This window comes from Excalfactoria chinensis, chromosome 5 (genome assembly GCF_039878825.1).
Source record: "Excalfactoria chinensis isolate bCotChi1 chromosome 5, bCotChi1.hap2, whole genome shotgun sequence".
Lineage (NCBI taxonomy): Eukaryota > Metazoa > Chordata > Aves > Galliformes > Phasianidae > Excalfactoria > Excalfactoria chinensis.
The window spans coordinates 16,117,266-16,135,811 of NC_092829.1; the positions used below are offsets into that span (position 1 = coordinate 16,117,266).

At 38.9% G+C, this 18,546-nt stretch overlaps 1 protein-coding gene across 3 annotated transcripts in view; it reads left to right on the forward strand.

Annotated features, from left to right (window-relative positions):
• KCNK10 (potassium two pore domain channel subfamily K member 10) overlaps positions 1-18,546 on the forward strand; it is a 54,255-nt gene that overhangs the window by 8,781 nt on the left and 26,928 nt on the right. For all 3 annotated transcript variants that reach the window (XR_011903759.1, XM_072338310.1, XM_072338309.1), the window contains one exon: positions 12,755-13,083. Coding sequence is in view for 2 of the 3 variants with exons in the window: in XM_072338310.1 (XP_072194411.1) it covers positions 12,755-13,083 (329 nt within the window). In the remaining variant the exon portion in view is untranslated. The remainder of the gene's footprint in view (positions 1-12,754; positions 13,084-18,546) is intronic.

The window sequence follows — 18,546 nt, forward strand, 5'->3', positions numbered from 1 at the left end:
GCTCTGAGTACAGAATGAAGTCATATTCACCTATTATTACATTGTATAGGCATAGGCATACTTTTCTTAGATGAAGCTTAATTTGGGGCAAAGCTGACTAAGGGAACACAGCTGTCTCCTTCTTCAGTTTGATATCTGAATGCATGTAGCTGTGTGTCAGTGATGCAGTATGACAACACTGCAAAACACTATTAGATTCTAGAAACCATAGCATATGAGCAGATACCATCCTTACGTGGCTGTGAAATTTCATCACAGTTCAAATTGCAACTGTTTCTATACTCTTATCAGAATAGAAGTCAAGCATGAGACAAGAAAAGCTTCACATAATTTGTTTGTTGTAGCAGTCTCCTTATCTTAGATATCCTAAGTTGTATAACACATAGCGGCTCTGAAGCCAGCTTTGTGCAGCCAGGATCAGCCTGGTGTTAACCTGAAGCTCTGTGTGCCCGACTGGTGGCACTGTTCATCTGCTCTGCTTGTGATTGTGCAGAATGAGTCTGGAGTCATCATGACCTACTTACTCTTGCTTGCCTGAGCTCTCTGACTTAGTTACTTTCTAATAATTGTCCCATGAGCAGATAGGACAGGTAAATTCTGACTGCAGCAGTTTCACCAATGCAGCTTGACACACTGAAAGTGGAAATCACAGAATCACAGAATCACAGATTTTTTCAGGTTGGAAAAGACCTAGAAGATCATCTAGTCCAACCATTACCAATACTTCCCAGCTAAACCATATTCCTCAATGAAATGAAATGAAAAATGTGTTCATTATAAAGAATCTAGAATAAGAGAAAATAAAAATGTCTGTGCTGAAGAAGTACATTTCAAACAGCAACTTCCTCTCACTCACAAAATGTCTCTTCTGCACAAATTTTTGTAATATCTAGCTTATATGCATTCTTTCTCCTGCTTTCAAAGCACAGTAAAGCCTTCATTCATTGCAACTAAGACTCAGTTACTCTGTACAGGAACTTAGCACTAACTAGTACAGAACCTCAGTATATACAAATAATGTACCTCCAGTGAACTAAAAAATATCCAAATGGATGTGCTCCTTGTGAGATTTCTGACCATTAACACATGATTAAAAATCCACTTCTATTGCCATTGCCCAGTAAAACTGAAGTAGTGAATCATTACTCAATTTTGTTAGAATTCAAAGTATTTTTCTATAAATTTAAATCATAATCGAGACTGGGGAAAGCACCAGGAGACTGATACGGGAGTTCTTGTATTTACAGAGGAGCATCAGTGTGAGATCTTCAGATATGGTCAGTAATGTGCTGATACATCTCAAAGGATGAGTCAGGGAATCTCTGAAGGTGCTCACACTGATCTCATTGTACATGTGTTTTTCTGATCTTGTTCATATGTGAAAGGTTTGTTCCTTTTCTGTTAACATAAGAGAGTCCTGCAGCAAATGTACTGCTCTGGCTAAATGATGTATTGGTGTCTTACATTTCCAGCTTATAGTATATAACTGGTGCCACTACAGTTCCTCCTTGCATGACTGTGAGGCAGCAAAGAGATTCCTTCACTTCACTGCTATGCCATACCAATAGCAGACAGCTGTCATCCGTCACATTTCAAATATAGATTAGGTAGTTTCCTGCACAGGATAGAATGGAGCAATGGTGCTTACTTTGTTTTGATTTGTTGTTTTGTCTTCACTACTTGTTTCTCTTTCCACCAGGTTTCTATAGGTAAGAATGTTCTTCCCTCTATGCACAGGTCTTTTCATGCTAAACTGTTATGAGATAAAAGTTTCCTTCACTGGTTGGTCTGGCCGTGAGACCATTTGCTGGATTTTTTTGTGTGAAATACCGAGACAGAATATTTGAAAGATTGCAGTCCAGCTTCTCTAGCAGCAGGACACCAGAAAAAACCCTTTATTTACCTCGTTGTATGAGTACTTGGAAACAGAAAACCTTGAAATCGTGTTGTGGGACACCCAGACTCTTCCTAAATGTTGTTGGAATTCTGGAACACTTTCTGGAGAGAGAAATGTAATTGACTTATTTTACCCAATGGCATGGCATGACATTTATTTATTTATTTTTAATTAGTCTTTAAATGGAAGACTGTGGACAAGCAGCAGCATAGCTGCTTCAATGAGTCAGTTGTTCCTGCAGGATGAATTCTGCAGAGGACTAGCAAGCAGCTGCTTATTCCTTGATGCTTGTACTTGAGGCTTGTGACATATGGACAAGAAAGCAGATTTTCTAAATATTGCCTAATAAGGCAAAACAATGGTGTACACATCTCTTCTGACAGGAACTCTTTTTCACAAAGTCATCACTATGCCCAAGGATCTTGAGCCAAAAGCACTTGCTTCCGATTTGGCTCTTGGCAGAGCAGATCTGCATGGACTAGAGCTCCCAGTTTTAGCAAAAACAAGAGATATTAGTCTAATGCTAGGGAAAGAGGTTTTAGCAATGATCATTAGTTTTAGCCTTATTTCAGAAAGCAAAAGGTGATGATTTTTGTTGGGTTTCTCTGTATTCAGTTTCTCTAAAAATAGCCTCATAAACCTGATGATAGTAGCAATGCTGCCAGTGAGCGTGTTGGAACAAACACAGTCACCGGTCTTGAAGCAGAGGGATTCCCTATTTGGGGCTTGCCCCTGCCAATCACTTCTAACCTCCCCTCAACTCTTTCTACTCCTCAACGCAATGCTCTTCTACTCCATTTTCCGTTTCCCAGTATGTGAGGTACCTTGCCAGGGAGTTCACTGATGCATCCCATCGCTTGTGGCTTGGCTCCTTGCTCTGGCTCAAGTGTCAGAGGCAATGGAGAGGGCAGCTGAGAGCAGAACTGTGGGAAGAGGAATCACACAGCAAGATGCAGGTATGCTACTTCCCATGCTGCCAGCAGGACTGTAGAGAAATGAGAGACAAGAACAGATGTGTGTATTTGGAGGAGGGCAGTGTGGAAGAGAGGTCAGGAAAGAGAAAGCAAAGCAGGGGGAACAAAATTCGAACTGCCCTCCAGCAGTGTGCAGTCTCACTTCAGCACAAGACAAATCTTTCTCAAGTGCTCATCTGGACTTGGCAGCTCTGTAAGTAGTGCTACAAATGGTGTCAATAGCAGCGCATCTTCATGTTAATGCCAATAAATGTTAGCTAGGAATCCCCTGAGGATTGTTGTCCTGAAGTCAAGCTAGAAAGAAAAAAGCAAAGATGTTTTCAGCTATTGCTAGAGTTCACACCCTATCCTATACCCCATCCTAAGACATCACGTGTCTTAGAAGTGTTCATTGCCTGGGAGTAGTGGGAGAGTGGGGGAAGTATCCCAGAATACCATGACTGTGACCTCAGCAGAGATATCTTTTTTAATGTCAGTGCATAAGATTTGGCTGATTACTTGCACAAATCAGTCTCGGGTGTCCTCTTATTTTCCTGCAATTTGCATTGCCTCAGTATGCAGGAGTGCGAGGGCTGTGTTTGCAACGGAGTAAGAGTAAGACTTGGACAGTCCATTTTAGGTTTTTGTGGGCAGGCTCTGACTGCAGTTCTGAAGGCAGGGAGTCAGGGTCAGAATCTGTTTGGATGTTCTTGTAAATAGTTGGCAAGGGCAGCTCACAAAAGGAGTATCATATTTTTCTTTTATGACTAACAACATAAAGGAATATAATTTGTGGTTATCTATTAATACTTTTGAACTCCTCACATTTATGATCAAGGAAAATTATTGTCATCTATCATTGGATTTTTACAATGATCTAAAAGAAAGTGGTATATTGTAATGCACTGCTACCTGGAATAGATTCAGGAGAGTGGTACTCTTGTTCTAAATGCTGCTGATGTCTGAACCCATATTTTGAAGAATTTATAAAATAATTATAACATGCAATTATTAATCAGAACCCATACAACTATGAGTTAAGACTGGATTTGTTGTCTTAGTGAGCTGTTTTATTTATTTATGGGTGGTTAAGAGCACTGAGATTTTCATTCTGCAGACTTTTTTTTTTTTCCTATGCAACCTTTGTGAAGTTTTCCTTTCCTTGCTTTGAAGAGACTTTTGAGTTGTGCGCTTGAACTGTGCTTTAAAGAACTTACACATATAAATGGCAGCACCTTCCAGAAATACTATAAGTATAAAAATAGTATTTAGACCCTCCTCTCTCTCACTATGTTTCCTGACTAAAATTCAGCTAGCTTGTACATTCTTCTTTTGTATCTCTTCAGGGAGGCTAGGTTCAGAATTGCTGAAGTGAAATGATTGAATACCAGAAAGTCTTTCAACACCCTCACAAAATCTGTTGAAATCAATGAAAAAAGACATACCATAACTCAGGGGAATGGTAATTGCACAGACTCTCTAATTTTTTGCATGCTCGTTAAACTAATCACAACTAGATTAATAAATAATACAGTTGATCAAGTTTACACAGCACCCCCTTTCTGGCTGTTTAAGATCTGCAAACAAATGGTGACGTTCTTCTTTTTTAAAACTGCCAAAGAAATCAAATTGTATTGCTGTTTTTCCATGATTAGTTAAGACTGTACACAGCTCCTGCCAGCATGAAATATTTAATGAGTTTGACATTTAGCTTTATGTGAAAATGTGTGCTGCTAACATCTATTTTCTCAAATGTGTATAGAAAATGGGTAAAATAAAGTGCTTATGTGTGAGAAGAAAAATGAGAATGAAAGGTGATAAAAAGTGGAAAAAATCAAATCAAGTCAATAGGACAAATGAATGTTTTTGTTCCATATTGACTCAGCTCCAGTATTTAATGACAAGAAGGCATTGCTGTTGGAAGGCTGCTTGCTCTCACTCTCTCACTCTTTCTTTCTCATGCTCGTTACGGTAGTTCAAGTCTTGATCTATACATTGATATTCTTAGAGTGTGAGGGTAATGGACTAATGACTTTTTTTTTTTTTTTTACCAAAATCCATATGCAAACCATGATTGATGGGACTTAGAGGGGGGAAAAAAAAAGTGCTGAATGATACACATCGACTCGTGTCCTCAGCTCTGTTGTCCTTTGTCCAAGCTAGCTGTGGTGGTTTGACCTGGGCAGGCTGCCAGATGCCCACCCAGCTCTTCCTTCACTCCCCTCCTCAAAAGGACATGGGGAAGAAAGTAAGATGGAAAATCTTGTGAGCCAAGATAAAGATAGGAGACTGCTTACCTGTTGCTGGCACAAACAAAGCAGATGGATTTGTGGAAAATTAATTAATTTGTTGCTGATTAAAACTGATAAAATGGTGAGAAACAAAGACAAAGGTTAAAATGCCTTCCCACTTTTTTTTTTTTTTTTTTCCTTTCTTTATTTTTTTTCCACTCCACGTTCTGAGTGGTACAGGTAGATGGACAGCAGAGGCTGTGGTGAGGTCACAACAGTTCCTCTGTGCCACTGCTTTTCCCATGCGCTTTTCCCTTGTTCCAGCATGAGCTTTTGAAGTGGGTGCACTCCTTCAGATAATTCTGCTCCAGAATGAGCTCACTGGGGGCTGAGGTTCTTCAGGAAATACCCGCTTGCTCTGGAGCAGAGTTCTCCACAAATTGCCATATGGGTCATATGCTGTTCCAGCATAGTTGTCTCCAAGGAGCTGCATGGAAAGGCATGGATTCAGTCAAAACTTCTTTGAGCTGCAGAGGAGTCTCTCCAGCAGCACATGGAAACCAGCCTTCCTCTCCTTCTTCTCTGAACTTGCTGTCTGTTGGATAATTTCTCACATATTTTTTACTCACTTCTTTCCCTTTTTTTATATACATTTTTCAGAGTGACCCCACCAGTTTCAGTGATGGGCTTGCTATGTCTGTGCTGAATCTGCTGTGAACCTGGATGGGACCAGCTATGCCTAGCACAAGGCAGGCTTGTAGCCTACCTGCTGCTAGCTCCATGCTACATAAATCCAGTGCACTACCATAGGGATCAGATAGCCCAGTACTTGGTTTAGTTGGGCAGCTTGCTGCACAGCTATATGGAAGCAGCAATGCTCTGGTAGTATGGACAGGAGAAACTAGAAAAGACACACATATAATTTGTCCCTTGGAAAAACCTACTATCAAATAGGTTCAACAGCTTCTTTCAGTGGAAGGCAAAATTCATTCTGATGAGTTGCTGCGTAGAGAAGTTTCATGTCTGCCTCTAAAGAAACTCCCTGGAAATGGCATAGACACTTAAATTCCACTAATCCTTCTGATCTCCAGTGTGCCAGCATCACTGCTCTTTGAAGACCCTTTGGGTAGTTGGGAAGATATAGCTACAAAAGGAGAGTTCTTAACTCAAACAGTTTTGGCTGTTGAAGATATGTAGATATATATATGTATGTATGTATGAACTGTAGTTGTCCTAATGAAGAAGAATATAAACCACATTATAAATCAGTGGTGATTTCTTGTTTTCTCATAAAAATTGTGTTCCAAATCAATTAAGCAGCTGGGATATTGCAAGAGCTATTAATTAGTACATATCAGTTATAATAAATAAAGCAGAATTATGTAGATTTCTTTGGAAATAACATAATTTCAAGCATTCAAGCAATTCAAGCATTGGCTGGGAACTGATGACAAATAATTCAAAAATTGCAGAAGCCCTTTTATATGACATTTTTCCCACTGCTGCTACTGCCAGAGATTGCGAAACGCTGGTTAGACATGATTCCCTCTAGTACATATTACTGACGTTTCTCTTCCTACCAACAGAGAGAACTCAGTGTATGAACTTTTCCTGTATTTCAGTAGTGTTATATTGTGATAGGATGAAATGCTGACTGTATGTCTCATGCAGTTTTATAACTTATCATACTTCTGACTTCTCCCTGTACCACTCTGGGACAAGAGCAATTGGGAGTGAACAGTGCTACTTTCAGTCTACATTCAGTCTTTTTGTTTTAATGTTAGTTGTCCTTTCTGCCTTTACCTGTCTCTCTTTCCGTACTTAGCTGAGAGCCTTACTACTGATGGCTGCATTTGCAGCAGGCTGCTGAGATGTTGCTGAAGTCAGCAGCACTAATACTGCATTAGAGATCCCACTTGAGGGATAACAATGTTAGATTTAACCAGTGGGGTACTGCTGCAGTGAAAAGCTGTATGCTTGGAGGCACTCTGTGCATTTTCCAAGCTAACGATATGCCAAGCTTTGCTTTCATGAGCAGTAAAATGTAATAGTAATGCTTCTCACTTTAACAGCAGTTTCCAGCAAAGTGCTGTACAAATAGGAGGGTGAAATTCCCCTTGCATGGAAGGCTAGACGCAGCTCTCACTGTTCAGATCTTGTGGCTGAGCCCTCTAGGGATGTGCAGTGGAACCAGAGCCAAAACAGCTTCAAACACATTGACACTGTTTTCTTGTGACTGTATGGATGCAGCAGCCGCTAGACAGCAGCTCTTGTTATTATGTCCCAGTCCAGAACAACAGCCACAGGGATACTCATGTTCTGCCCCGTGTGTAATCGTAGCCTGCAGGCAGGATTTTGTCTCCCATTCCTTGATCACAGCTGGAATGTCACCTGTCAATTAGCCCACATCATGCAAAGATGCTGCACAGACACAAAAGCAGACACAATCATGGTCTACTGGGATTTTTGCTCTAAAAGCCAGATTTTCTAAACTAGAGACAGATTTTCTATTGTCCTGTGTGTAAAAATCTGTACATTTATTGTGTTGGTTGAATAGATGCTCTCTACATTACAAAATGTGCTTAAAGAAAAACACAGCAGAGATGAAGAAGGGAAAGAAGAGTCTGAAATAGAAAGTAAAGCAGGTGGCCTGGAAATGATTAGCCACGTCTTCATAATGCAAAAATTTAATGGCTTAATGATTTTTTTTTTGTTACATGTGGCCAGAAACTTCTATTTTTCATTACTTTCCTCATGCATATAGCAACCTGCCTGCTTACTTTCTGACACATAATTCTCACTATCCATAAACCTTCATGTGTTTTCTGCTTGTGAGAAGTACATATTGATGATAGCTTAATACATTGATAGCCTTGTCTCTTCCTCTGGCATATCCCTTGTCCTTGCTTCCAGGCACAGCCTTGTTATCTTAACCCAAGCAGCCAGCAGCTGAAATCACTTGGGGGAGATGGGGAAGGTTGTAAGATTTGAATGAAATACTCACACACCCCTCTCCCTCAGAAGCTTCGCTTTGGAGATGAGCCATAGCTTAAGAGCTCAAGATTATATGTCATCCACTAGCAGGCTATACTTCTTCTTGCCTTTCTGTGCTGGTTCATCAGGAAGCTTCTGATGCTAACTGCAGCTTGTGGCCATTTCAGAAGAGTGGTGGTAGGGGAGGGGCAAGCAACTATAATACTCTGGACAGTGAAATGAAATAAATGAAGCTCCTGAAAGGAATGTAAGAAATACATCCTTCAAAGTCCCTTCATCCCCCATTTCCTTACTATCAATTTTATAAAAGGTTGCTTCTTCTATTTTTAGTGTCCAGTTCAGAAAAACTGAGCTGGATTTGGCTATCATGTCACAGACTTTTCTGAGCCTTAGCATTCCAGGTCTTTGCTGAAACTTCACACACTTGCCAAAATATCATATTTTAAGTGGAGGTAATGCTGTCTCCTTCAGCAGTGATAAAGAATGTACAACTGCTGATAACCCAGCATAGGATCTTGTGAAAGCAGTTGGAAGGATGACTTGATCATGAATTTTCTCTGAAACAGAGCTGCATAATCACATCCCTTTATAATCCAACTTCCAGTTCTAAGACAAAGATAAGAAAAACTCCATGGGAAGTTTTGACTGCATGACTATGTAAAACTTTGAAGAAAGCATTTATTTTTTACTAAAAAAAAAACCCCACAAAACCGTCCTATATGGATCTGGGGGAACATGCAGATACTTACCTTAAGATGCACATCGAAGAATATTTTTACTTGAACTGAAAGTATTTTATTGTTTTCCTTGCCTAGATCTACTAAAATGAGAGATGAAATGTCAAGCAGCACATCTTAGAAATGTTGGCTGCTTGCAGAGAAGTATTGCAAGCTATGGGCCTGGTTTTACTTCACTGAGTGTACCTCCTGGTCTGCTGGAAATCTGCAGGCTTTCTACTCATTCATTTTAGATGGACTCATGTATTAAACTCAAAGCCAGCTACAGGGTTTATGAATGCCTGAGTCTATACATCTTCCATCTGTTTCTGTGATGAATCCTATGAAGTCATTGTTTGCATCAGATGTGTCAAAAATACTCTATTATGCTTTTATGATAGCATACACACAGTTGTATGTGTTCATGCTACATTGGATCATGGAACAAAATAAAAGCACTATATAAGACATTCAATTAAACTTGACCTACGTTTTTTCACGGATAGATTTTTTAATAGGAACACCACAGAAAAGGGTCCATACTTTTCAAAAGATAATGTGGGTTTTTTAAAAGCTGTTGAGAAACTCCACTAAAACCAGATTTCTTCAGTATCTAGTATGTTCTTAGTATATTGGATAGGGTAGTTATCTATATGTGGGTCAGTGTATCAAAGCAGTGTATTATGTTTCCATACTTAAAAGGCATCTGGACCATCTCTTAGCAGTTTGGTACCTGTTTGATGCCACCCATTTGAGGCAGCTGTACTTTGAACCTCTCTGGAGATGTTCCCTTTAAAATAGAACTATATTCACAGACTTGTAGCAGGTAATTTGGCTCACCCTGCTGCTGCTGACCTAGCTATTTCTGATAGATGTTTGTCTAACCTGTTCTTAGAAACATCAATCTCTCTATGAAGTATATTCCAGGGCTTTAAAACCATTAGAGCCCTCTATAACAGTGCCCAATCTCAGTCTCCCTTTTTGAATGCTGGTTACATTGGAAATGGTGGTGATTCATCAATTTTGTATTACCAAATCCAGGCATTCAGAAATCATGAGGAAAGTTCAAAAATTCATATGGTAGTTATGAAGAAGTACAACTTGAGTCTTTTCCTGCCATCCAGCTTCTGACTGTTGCTTACAAATCCTTCTCCTCAGCTGTGCTGAGAAAGCTGAGGTTTGCATGGCACCTGCTTGCCAAAGCTTTGGTTTAAAGACAGTGGCAGATTAGCACTGTCCCCTTTTGAGAACTGAAAGGAAATAGAAAAGCCTTTTTTGATCATTGAGTCATTTCATAATATGCTGGAACAGAATTTTACCCCTGCAGAATATGCCTTAGGGAATAATATTTTTTTGTAGTTTAATGCCTTGACGATGCCACTGCCTTTGTGGAAATAAGAGATTTCCAACAACTGAATAATTTCTAGACATCACCTGTCCTGGTGGTGGCATGTTTCTGTTTCTGCAGTGAGAAGAAAATCTTCTTATTTAAGTGATCAAATCCTTGAATATTTAATTTGCAGCCACAAACAAATGATTAAAGCAAATTGTGTATGCAATATCAACACCAATTTTTAACTCAAAGCAATGTTGTATGTTGTGCTGCTTCAATAACTACTTTTTATGCTACAGGGTTTTGCTTTGTCTACTGATGGTCAGTGGGCAAGAGCTTCTTTGATTCCTTTATTCCTTTATTATCATGGGTATTAGCAGAAATCTTAGGTATTTCAGTGGCTCACTTTACCAATGGAGAGCCTGGATGCCTTGTTCAGAAAACATGTGTCAAGTGCAAGCAGTGGTGTTCTTAGGGGTGAGCAACTCTTCAGATGCCAAATTATAATTTGATCGGTAATGCCAGAATCTTCCCTTGTATTATTCTGAAATTTATCCAAGGCTTTCTCTCACTGGTTAGGGACTGTGTCATGATACTGGTGTTTTCCTTTGAAAAAGGAAAGGTATCCTTTCTTTTGAGGCTACTTGTCTACCAGCATGTACACGACTGGAAGTTTATCATTGTTTCTAATGAGGCAGATTAAGACTCCTTTGTTATTTAACATACATGGAAAGGACTCTGTTCTGGGAAAAGCCAGTCTGAACAGCAGCTTCTTTTTAACAACATGGATTAATAAAACAGATACTGTCCTACATTTATTGCAAATGAATCCTCTTCTCTTGTACTTTTTGTTTGTACCATAATCAAATCACAGAATATTAAAGAAACTTGCAAAATGTAGGAAATGAATTCCTTTCCATGCAGTGAACCAAGCCAATTAGAGATAGAGCTATGAAAGGAACTCTGTTAAGTGTTTCTGACCCTTTCATTATGATGCTTTATTCCTAGCAGTACATGATTTTATGATTCTTTCACTCTCAGTGCTGTTTTCCTGTCTATAGCTTTTTGGGATGCTCAGGAATTCTCACTTTCCTTGATCCTAAGTTTTCTCATAGAGAGTGGTGACAATTACTTGAACGAATATCTACTCTGTTTCTTTTTTTTTTTTTAATTTTTTTTTTTTTTTTTTTTTTTTTTTTTTTTTAATAAACTGTCTAACTGCTGCTTTAAAAATATCATGAAGCATCTGAAGGGTGCTAACTGCAGTTGTGCATTGTGTGTCAGCATTGTAAGAAAGCCATCCCTGTTCCCCATCAGTTGCTTAACTAGCTGCTCTAGTAGAGTCTTCCTGTGTATTCATTTATATATGACTTTATATATGACAAAACACTTTAGGATCAACATTTGTACACACATTTAGGATAACTATTACTAGAAGCAGAAACTGAAAGCCCTTAACACAGTTATTATTAAATGAATTAACTTTTATTTTAGAGATAAGCAAGCCATGAACACTAATCCTTTGAGCTGTTAAAAATAAACAATATTAAAAAGAACCCTTTTGTTTCCTGCTCTAAACTTCCCATCTTATTCTTATATGAGTACAACATATTCTCCTTTAAAGAGAGAATTGAACAAGCCATGATATTACAGCAGAACTGTTAATATTTTTCCAGAATTATGACATGAGTAAGAAACAACATTTATACTAGCAGAGAGGAAAAGAAAACTCACAAAAGCAGTTCTAACTCTGCCATCCCTTGACCTCTTGTTCAGATGGGTAAGGATAAATTATTTATGGGATATCAAAATTAGGAATCTGCCTACACTGAAACATGTCTCAGCCTAAACCAGTCTGTACCAGTCAAGGTCATAGCTGTGTGAATCCTTTCCTCTTCTTACCATGTGAACCATGGAATTCACAGAATTTATGCTGCATGGATGTACATAAGCTAAACCAATTCTGGAAATACTCAAATGTGTCTTAGTTCAGTAAGGAGATGCTGTGATTCAGATGTTTCATATCACTCCATCCTACGTCCCATCCCATCGTACATGTTGGGAACCATTACTGATCTTTTGATGGTCAAACTAAGCAATTGTGCAACAGGTATTGCAAAAATGAAATAACAGGAGGGAAATCTAACTCAGAGATTTTTGTCTGATCCTGGATCCTTTCTAAGGATATATCTGAAGATACATATGAAGAGAAATATTAATTGTTAAGTGTAAAGCGACAGTTCTGTCTCCTAGCACAACTGATACTACTTTTATAATGATCCAAGGACATAAATACCTGCAAAAGTCCCTCAGCAAATATCACCTTGTATAATGCATATCCTAGCAAGCAAAAATGTTCACATTCTTACTGGATGAATGATTTTCTGAATCTCTCTGAAGTTTTTGCTTATACAGCTGGTTTGTCCTGTTCTAGAGGTAAAGGGAAAAAAACTCTCAAAGTAAACTAGGTATGAGTATGCAAAAAACATATGGACCCTTCCAGGTGAGAAGAGTTATACATATGTGAATAATGGGGTTGATGCAATTTGAAAATGGTACTTAGGAAAACTGTGTATGAAGATCAGGTTCATGTGCTGATTTTGAGTAACTGCTTTTGCTTTGTGTTTCAGTGGCTGTTCCCTCACCAGTGCCAGCTTGTGAACCTGAACCCAAAACAAACGGGCATTACGCATCTCCGCGGCTCTCTGTTTCCTCACGAGCAATGGTTGTCGCTACCATGGAAGCACCTTCTCAAGGCCTGCAGACAGTCATGAAGTGGAAAACTGTGGTGGCCATCTTTGTTGTGGTTGTGGTATACCTGGTGGCTGGAGGACTCGTCTTCCGTGCCCTGGAGCAGCCCTTTGAGAGCAGGCAGAAGAATACCATCGCATTGGAGAAGGCAGACTTTCTTCGGGAACACGTTTGTGTAACCCAGCTAGAGCTGGAGACATTGATTCAGGTAGGGCATATGAAGATAACAGAATTTCTGTTCAGTGTGAACAGTATGGCAGTTCTCTGATCAGCTGTATTGGTGACGTAAATAGGAATTAAGTGTATTCACCAGAATAATTAAAAACATGTGCAAAGAAAATCAGAACTTAATATTTGGTACACATTTTTTGTGAGAGGTGACAAATTTTCAAAACTATAAGTTTTCAAATGATATGGTCTGATTTCTTTCCCCAGCATTAAACACAGCAACAAAGAAAGGCAGTAGAATATGGTAGGTGGGAATTATGAAATAAATATTCTGTCAAGAATTTTGAAGTGGCAGGCACAGTAACTTACTATTTTGCTATTGAGAATGTAAGGTAAATGAAGGATTGTGAAAGTATACAATTAAAAATAAAAAGTAATCTGCATCTAAGAACTACAGATTTTTTAGTTCAGTTTAATATGAAAAGTTTTAGAATAATTTTTGAAGTAAATAAGTACTAAATATCTAGAGATAAATGAAAAATGAAATAACATGCAATACAGCTCTGTCAAAGGTAGTTACCTTTCATTGTTTAACATTCTAGACTAGGAAAGTGTGGATCTTGTTTATCACACTTCAGTACAGTATCTTTTAGGATTCCATGTAGAAAGCTATCAGTGAATGTGAAGAAAATGGAGATTAGATCAGAGATGTGAGATACTGAAAGAGTGTATTCCAACAGTGTCCAGCACCAAAGTTGAACTTCAGCATTGTGTTTCAGACCTGAATTTGACTGAGCTCTCCAAAAGCACAATATATTTAGGTGTGGGGTGTTATACTGGAGCCCCGTTGTGATTTCAGCCTCAGAATTGTCCCTTGGACTATTGTGTCTGTCCACCCAATTTAATTTTACAAAGTATTACAGACATAGTATTTTTATTAGGAAACTGTTCCAGTATCTCATTGCTGTGACAACTAAAGTGTTCTACTAGTTTCCAGCCTAAACTCATTCCGTATCTTTGTTGTTGGTCTTCTGTAGCCAACCTTCCTCACCCCTTCTCCCTCCCCATTGCTTAATCAATTCCTCTCCCTTGCCCATGTGTGCAGACAGCAACGCTCTTCTGCTTCTCCTAAGCCAAACAACATTTTTCTGTTTCTTTGCAGATAGATGTGGGCTCTCCCTGCTTGTACTGTATGTTCACAGAAGACAGGTCAGTTCTGAGTCAGAAGCTGTGTACCTGTGTTTGTGCAGCCTGGTACTTTAGCTAAGGAAGCAGCATAGTGCTGATGTGACTATACAGCTTTTGGATCAGGGCTGGCTTGGATCACACCCTTCATCTGTCTGCAAAAGACAGGTGAATATGCTTAGTTTGCAGTGTGAATTCTTCTGGTCAAAGATATTGGCTCACATGCATTTCTCGTGGCAGTTTTGCAGAGATTAGCACTTTCCTCACCTCTTTAGTATGATGTAATGATTAGAGGAGTAAAGTTGGGTGGCTTTTTTTTCTGTTTTTTTTTTTTTTTTTTTTAAATTATTATTATTTTTATTTTTCTGTTTGTTTGTTTTTCTGAAGTGGGAGGGATGGGAGATACTGCCATTTAAGGATGTGCAATATGCTTTGTGTATTGCAGAAAGTGGGATGCACAATACATAATGACAAGCTTAGCACCTCAACAGAAGAGCAGATTCCTGGAAACAGACTACAATACAAAGATTTCCAATAGCTCTTCCGCTAGCCTAAGCTATGTATCAATTTTAATTCTTTACTTTGCACAATCTCCTTTCTTTCACCTCAGAAATGGTGATATTGAAATAATAAGCAGGCATGCTATGTGTTTAGAAGGCAAATATTCTAAACAAATCTTACCATCTTTTGAGATTTCAGTATGTCCTTGGGCATTATACTGGGTAACTAGAAATCATTTTGCGAAGGTAAATTAAATGGGTTTAGTAGCTTAGCATATGAATGTCTTAAGGCTAAGTAATGTGAAATATTGAGAAAGATTTGTCAGTAAAAAACAACTTCCTTTGGATTTTTCTGTAAGTCTGGGGGTGAACCTGGCACTGGGGATGTAGCTGGGTCTGCAGGTACAGAAAAATGATTGTAACTGACTTGCACAGAACAGTGAACCACTGCTCAAAGATAATGTCAGAGGGTTAACATTGTGCTTTCATGCCTTCATGTCGATGATCTCAAAAGTGACATCTCCCTAGCTGGCAGAATGGATGACTGCATTGCACCAAATGTGGCATCTGCCCTTACAGCTGTGATTTCAGACTGATGTGACAGCCTCCATGGGTCCTGGCTTCTGTGCTGTGTGCAGTTATCATCTGGCTGAAGGAACTATTTTTTATTAATGTTGTCTGATTACCTGACAGCCTTTAGATAGAATATGAAAAAAGGAAGACCTTAGAACTGTCTTGTTTCCTTTTATTATGGGGGTGACTCCAGAAGAATCTTTTAAGAAAAACTATCTTTATTAAAATAATGATGGAAAAAAATAAATCCTACAAAGTATCCTCCTTTGGACAATTTGCAAAGAGGATGTATGATGCTGTACAAGGAAGATGTGAAAAATTCAGTGTGGATGAGGTCTGGTTTACAAATTTATCTTCAATAGCCCGTTGCAAATATTGTCATCAGTTGTGCAAACGTGAATTGCCCAACTGATTTGCTAAGTTCAGTCAGTGAAGTTTATTCAGAGACTTCAGAAGAAATACAGTGATGCAAACAGTATAAGTATCTACTAGGATGCAAATCTAGATTAAAGTTATTTAACATTTCTATTTATCCCTTGTGTTTAGTCCTGATCTGTCTAATACTAACACAGTGACAGAGAGGTGTTTTTTTCTGAAGGCAAGTAAGTGTTTTCCAGTGCAGCCTATCTTGTTCCACCTGAAGCTGCACATTTTTAAACCTCATTTCTGCTTCTGAAGACTTTTGTTGTAGTGAAACTAATTCATTGTTTACTGCCTTATGTGATCTACTACTTGGAGCAGTGGTGAGTGGCAGAGATAATGACAAAATCAGATGCTTTATTCTAGCACTTCTGAAATGGAATTTTCAGAGTGTGAGAGAAGGGAAATGAAGAACATGATAAAAGAGAATGAAACTTGAGTTACTTCAACTGAATTTACCTGTATTGTACTCATTTAAAAATATAACAGAAGGCAGCTGGACTGAAGTGATTGGATATAAAATTGAAAAGAAAACAAACATTGGTAATTACATATGCTTGCATGATTATATGAAATGTTTTTGTTCTCATGGCATGGCATAAGCTTATTTGTAGCAGGCATAAAAAAAAATAACCTTGCATTTGTAATAATACACTACTTGGAGGTTTTATGAAGAGGCTAAGTTATTTACAACCAGGAGAGGCAGGCAAGAAGACCATCAGTGTGTTTTGGCATAGTAATTCCTGTGGATATGACAAAGGTATTGATATTCTTTCTGTGTAGCCTGTGCACCATATGTGGGCAAAAGCTTTTGTAATGAGCTCCACTTCTGTAATAAGCCCTGCTTCATGACGCAAGGGAGTGGCTTGCTGCTGTAAGAAGTTATCTACGTAGATTATTGGTGGCCTGTTTTCTTCCCCCATTTCCTTCAGGGTTTCATTTAGGAGTAGGAGTGATTATAGTAAAATAAAAAATCACCCACTTGGGAACTTAATCATATTATCCATGTCCACTAATGACTACAGCAACTCTAATGAGTTAGCCTGTAAGCTGAAAAGGAAGTGGAGTTTGAAATACATGAGTCAGACGTTAGTGGTTAATTATGCTAGTAAGAGTTCATATCTTGGATAGACACTTTTGATTAGAGTTCTGAACTACTTTTCCCTTGAAGATAAACAAGAGAGGAAACATCCTGTGAAGATATTTCAGTTTTCAGCTGCTCAGCGGGTTCACTGGTGATACGCCTGCTGTCTTCTCAGGGTGTTGCTTTGTAAAATGAGGAGAATTTGGATGCCTTTCATGTGCTAGAAGAAAACTCTAGATGGAGCAGAAGAGTGTTTTGAATTAACCATAGGCCAGGTTTTCCTGTTGGTGAAGGATGGAAAGGTGTTGTGAAGAAAGATAATAAATATCTGATCACTGAACCTTCTACCTCTGGAGGTTGACTTCCCCGTGCCTCAACTTCCCTTCTGCCCTTGATCTTTGTTTTACCTCATTCTCCCTAAAGGATATAATAGAAAGAATACAAATCTCACTGATCGTCTGATTTGGTGATGGCAAACTCATACCTTCAGTCTAGAGATACTGCAGTGGTTGTATAGGAGACTGACTGATCTGGGGATGGTGCAGAACTCTGTGGCTGTTCTGAGGATATGTTACTTCCAGAACTCAGCTGACACACTTATAGGGAGTAGGGACCGCTCTGGACTTAGATCTGATTATTTACAGATGTGAAATGTGTAAAATTTCATGATCTATGGGAAGTGAGAGTTTTGCCATCAAGATTGTCCTGTTGAGCAGGATACATCTGTTTGAATGAACTACTGGTGATGGTGGTGATAAAGGGATCCTTTAATTATCACGTGACCCAAAATTGCATATTAATAGCTGGTGGCTGCAAAGCTTCTGTGCTCTTCCTGCCTACTTCCTGTCATCCTAGTATATTATTCTCTGTGTACAAAGTGCCGTGTATTTATCAGATGCACTGAAGTAGTTGTATATTTATAAATGAATGATGTCAGACAAGCTTTAAAGAAAAAAGAAAAAAAAAAAATAGATTTGTTGTGGATGTGAAGGGAGCCTGAGAAGCTCTAAGCTACCTAAGGCAATGGGGGATGCTCCTTCACGTCAGCAGTAAGTGTTTGGCCCAAACAGATTTGCTAAACTGTGTAAACTCAAATGTGCTTTAAGTGTTGCAATTAGGTCGATGACATTCACACACTCATGGGGAAGGCAACCAGCATTCCTTGGCAGAAGTAAGGTGCCAGAGTAGATGACAGCATGTCATGGCCTATTTAAGCAGGCAACCTGTCTGTTATGCTGATTTATGCTCTTCTGGGTAAACAAATGATCTCTGCTTTCACAGCACCTGTGGTATGCCAGCAACTGGTAAAAAAGCCCTTTCAAAGGGTTTGGTCCTAAACACTCTTCCTAAATCCTTATTTCCGGCCATATGGACAGGTGCTGAGGAGCACTGGCTTCATGTAACTTGTCCATTCCAGTCTGGAGCTTGCTTGTGCTGTAATTTTACATTCAGCTTTACCCGACTTGCAGAAACACTGTTGAAAAGAGTTGTCCTGTACTAATATCCTTAGATACATCTCACCTCTGTCTTTATTTATGTGTCTCTTCTCCTCCAGCTCCTTTCCCTCCATTGACAGTAGTGTTTTTGGCATTAGTGTTTCTGAACTTGTACTGGAGGAGCAGATTAGTGGGTACTGGGCCAAGGAAAATCATTTAACTTTCAGTAGGTGCAGTTCTGAGTAGATACATGTTGGCTTAAGCTGACTTTGAAGCTACACTACTCACACTATCTTGCTGCTAGA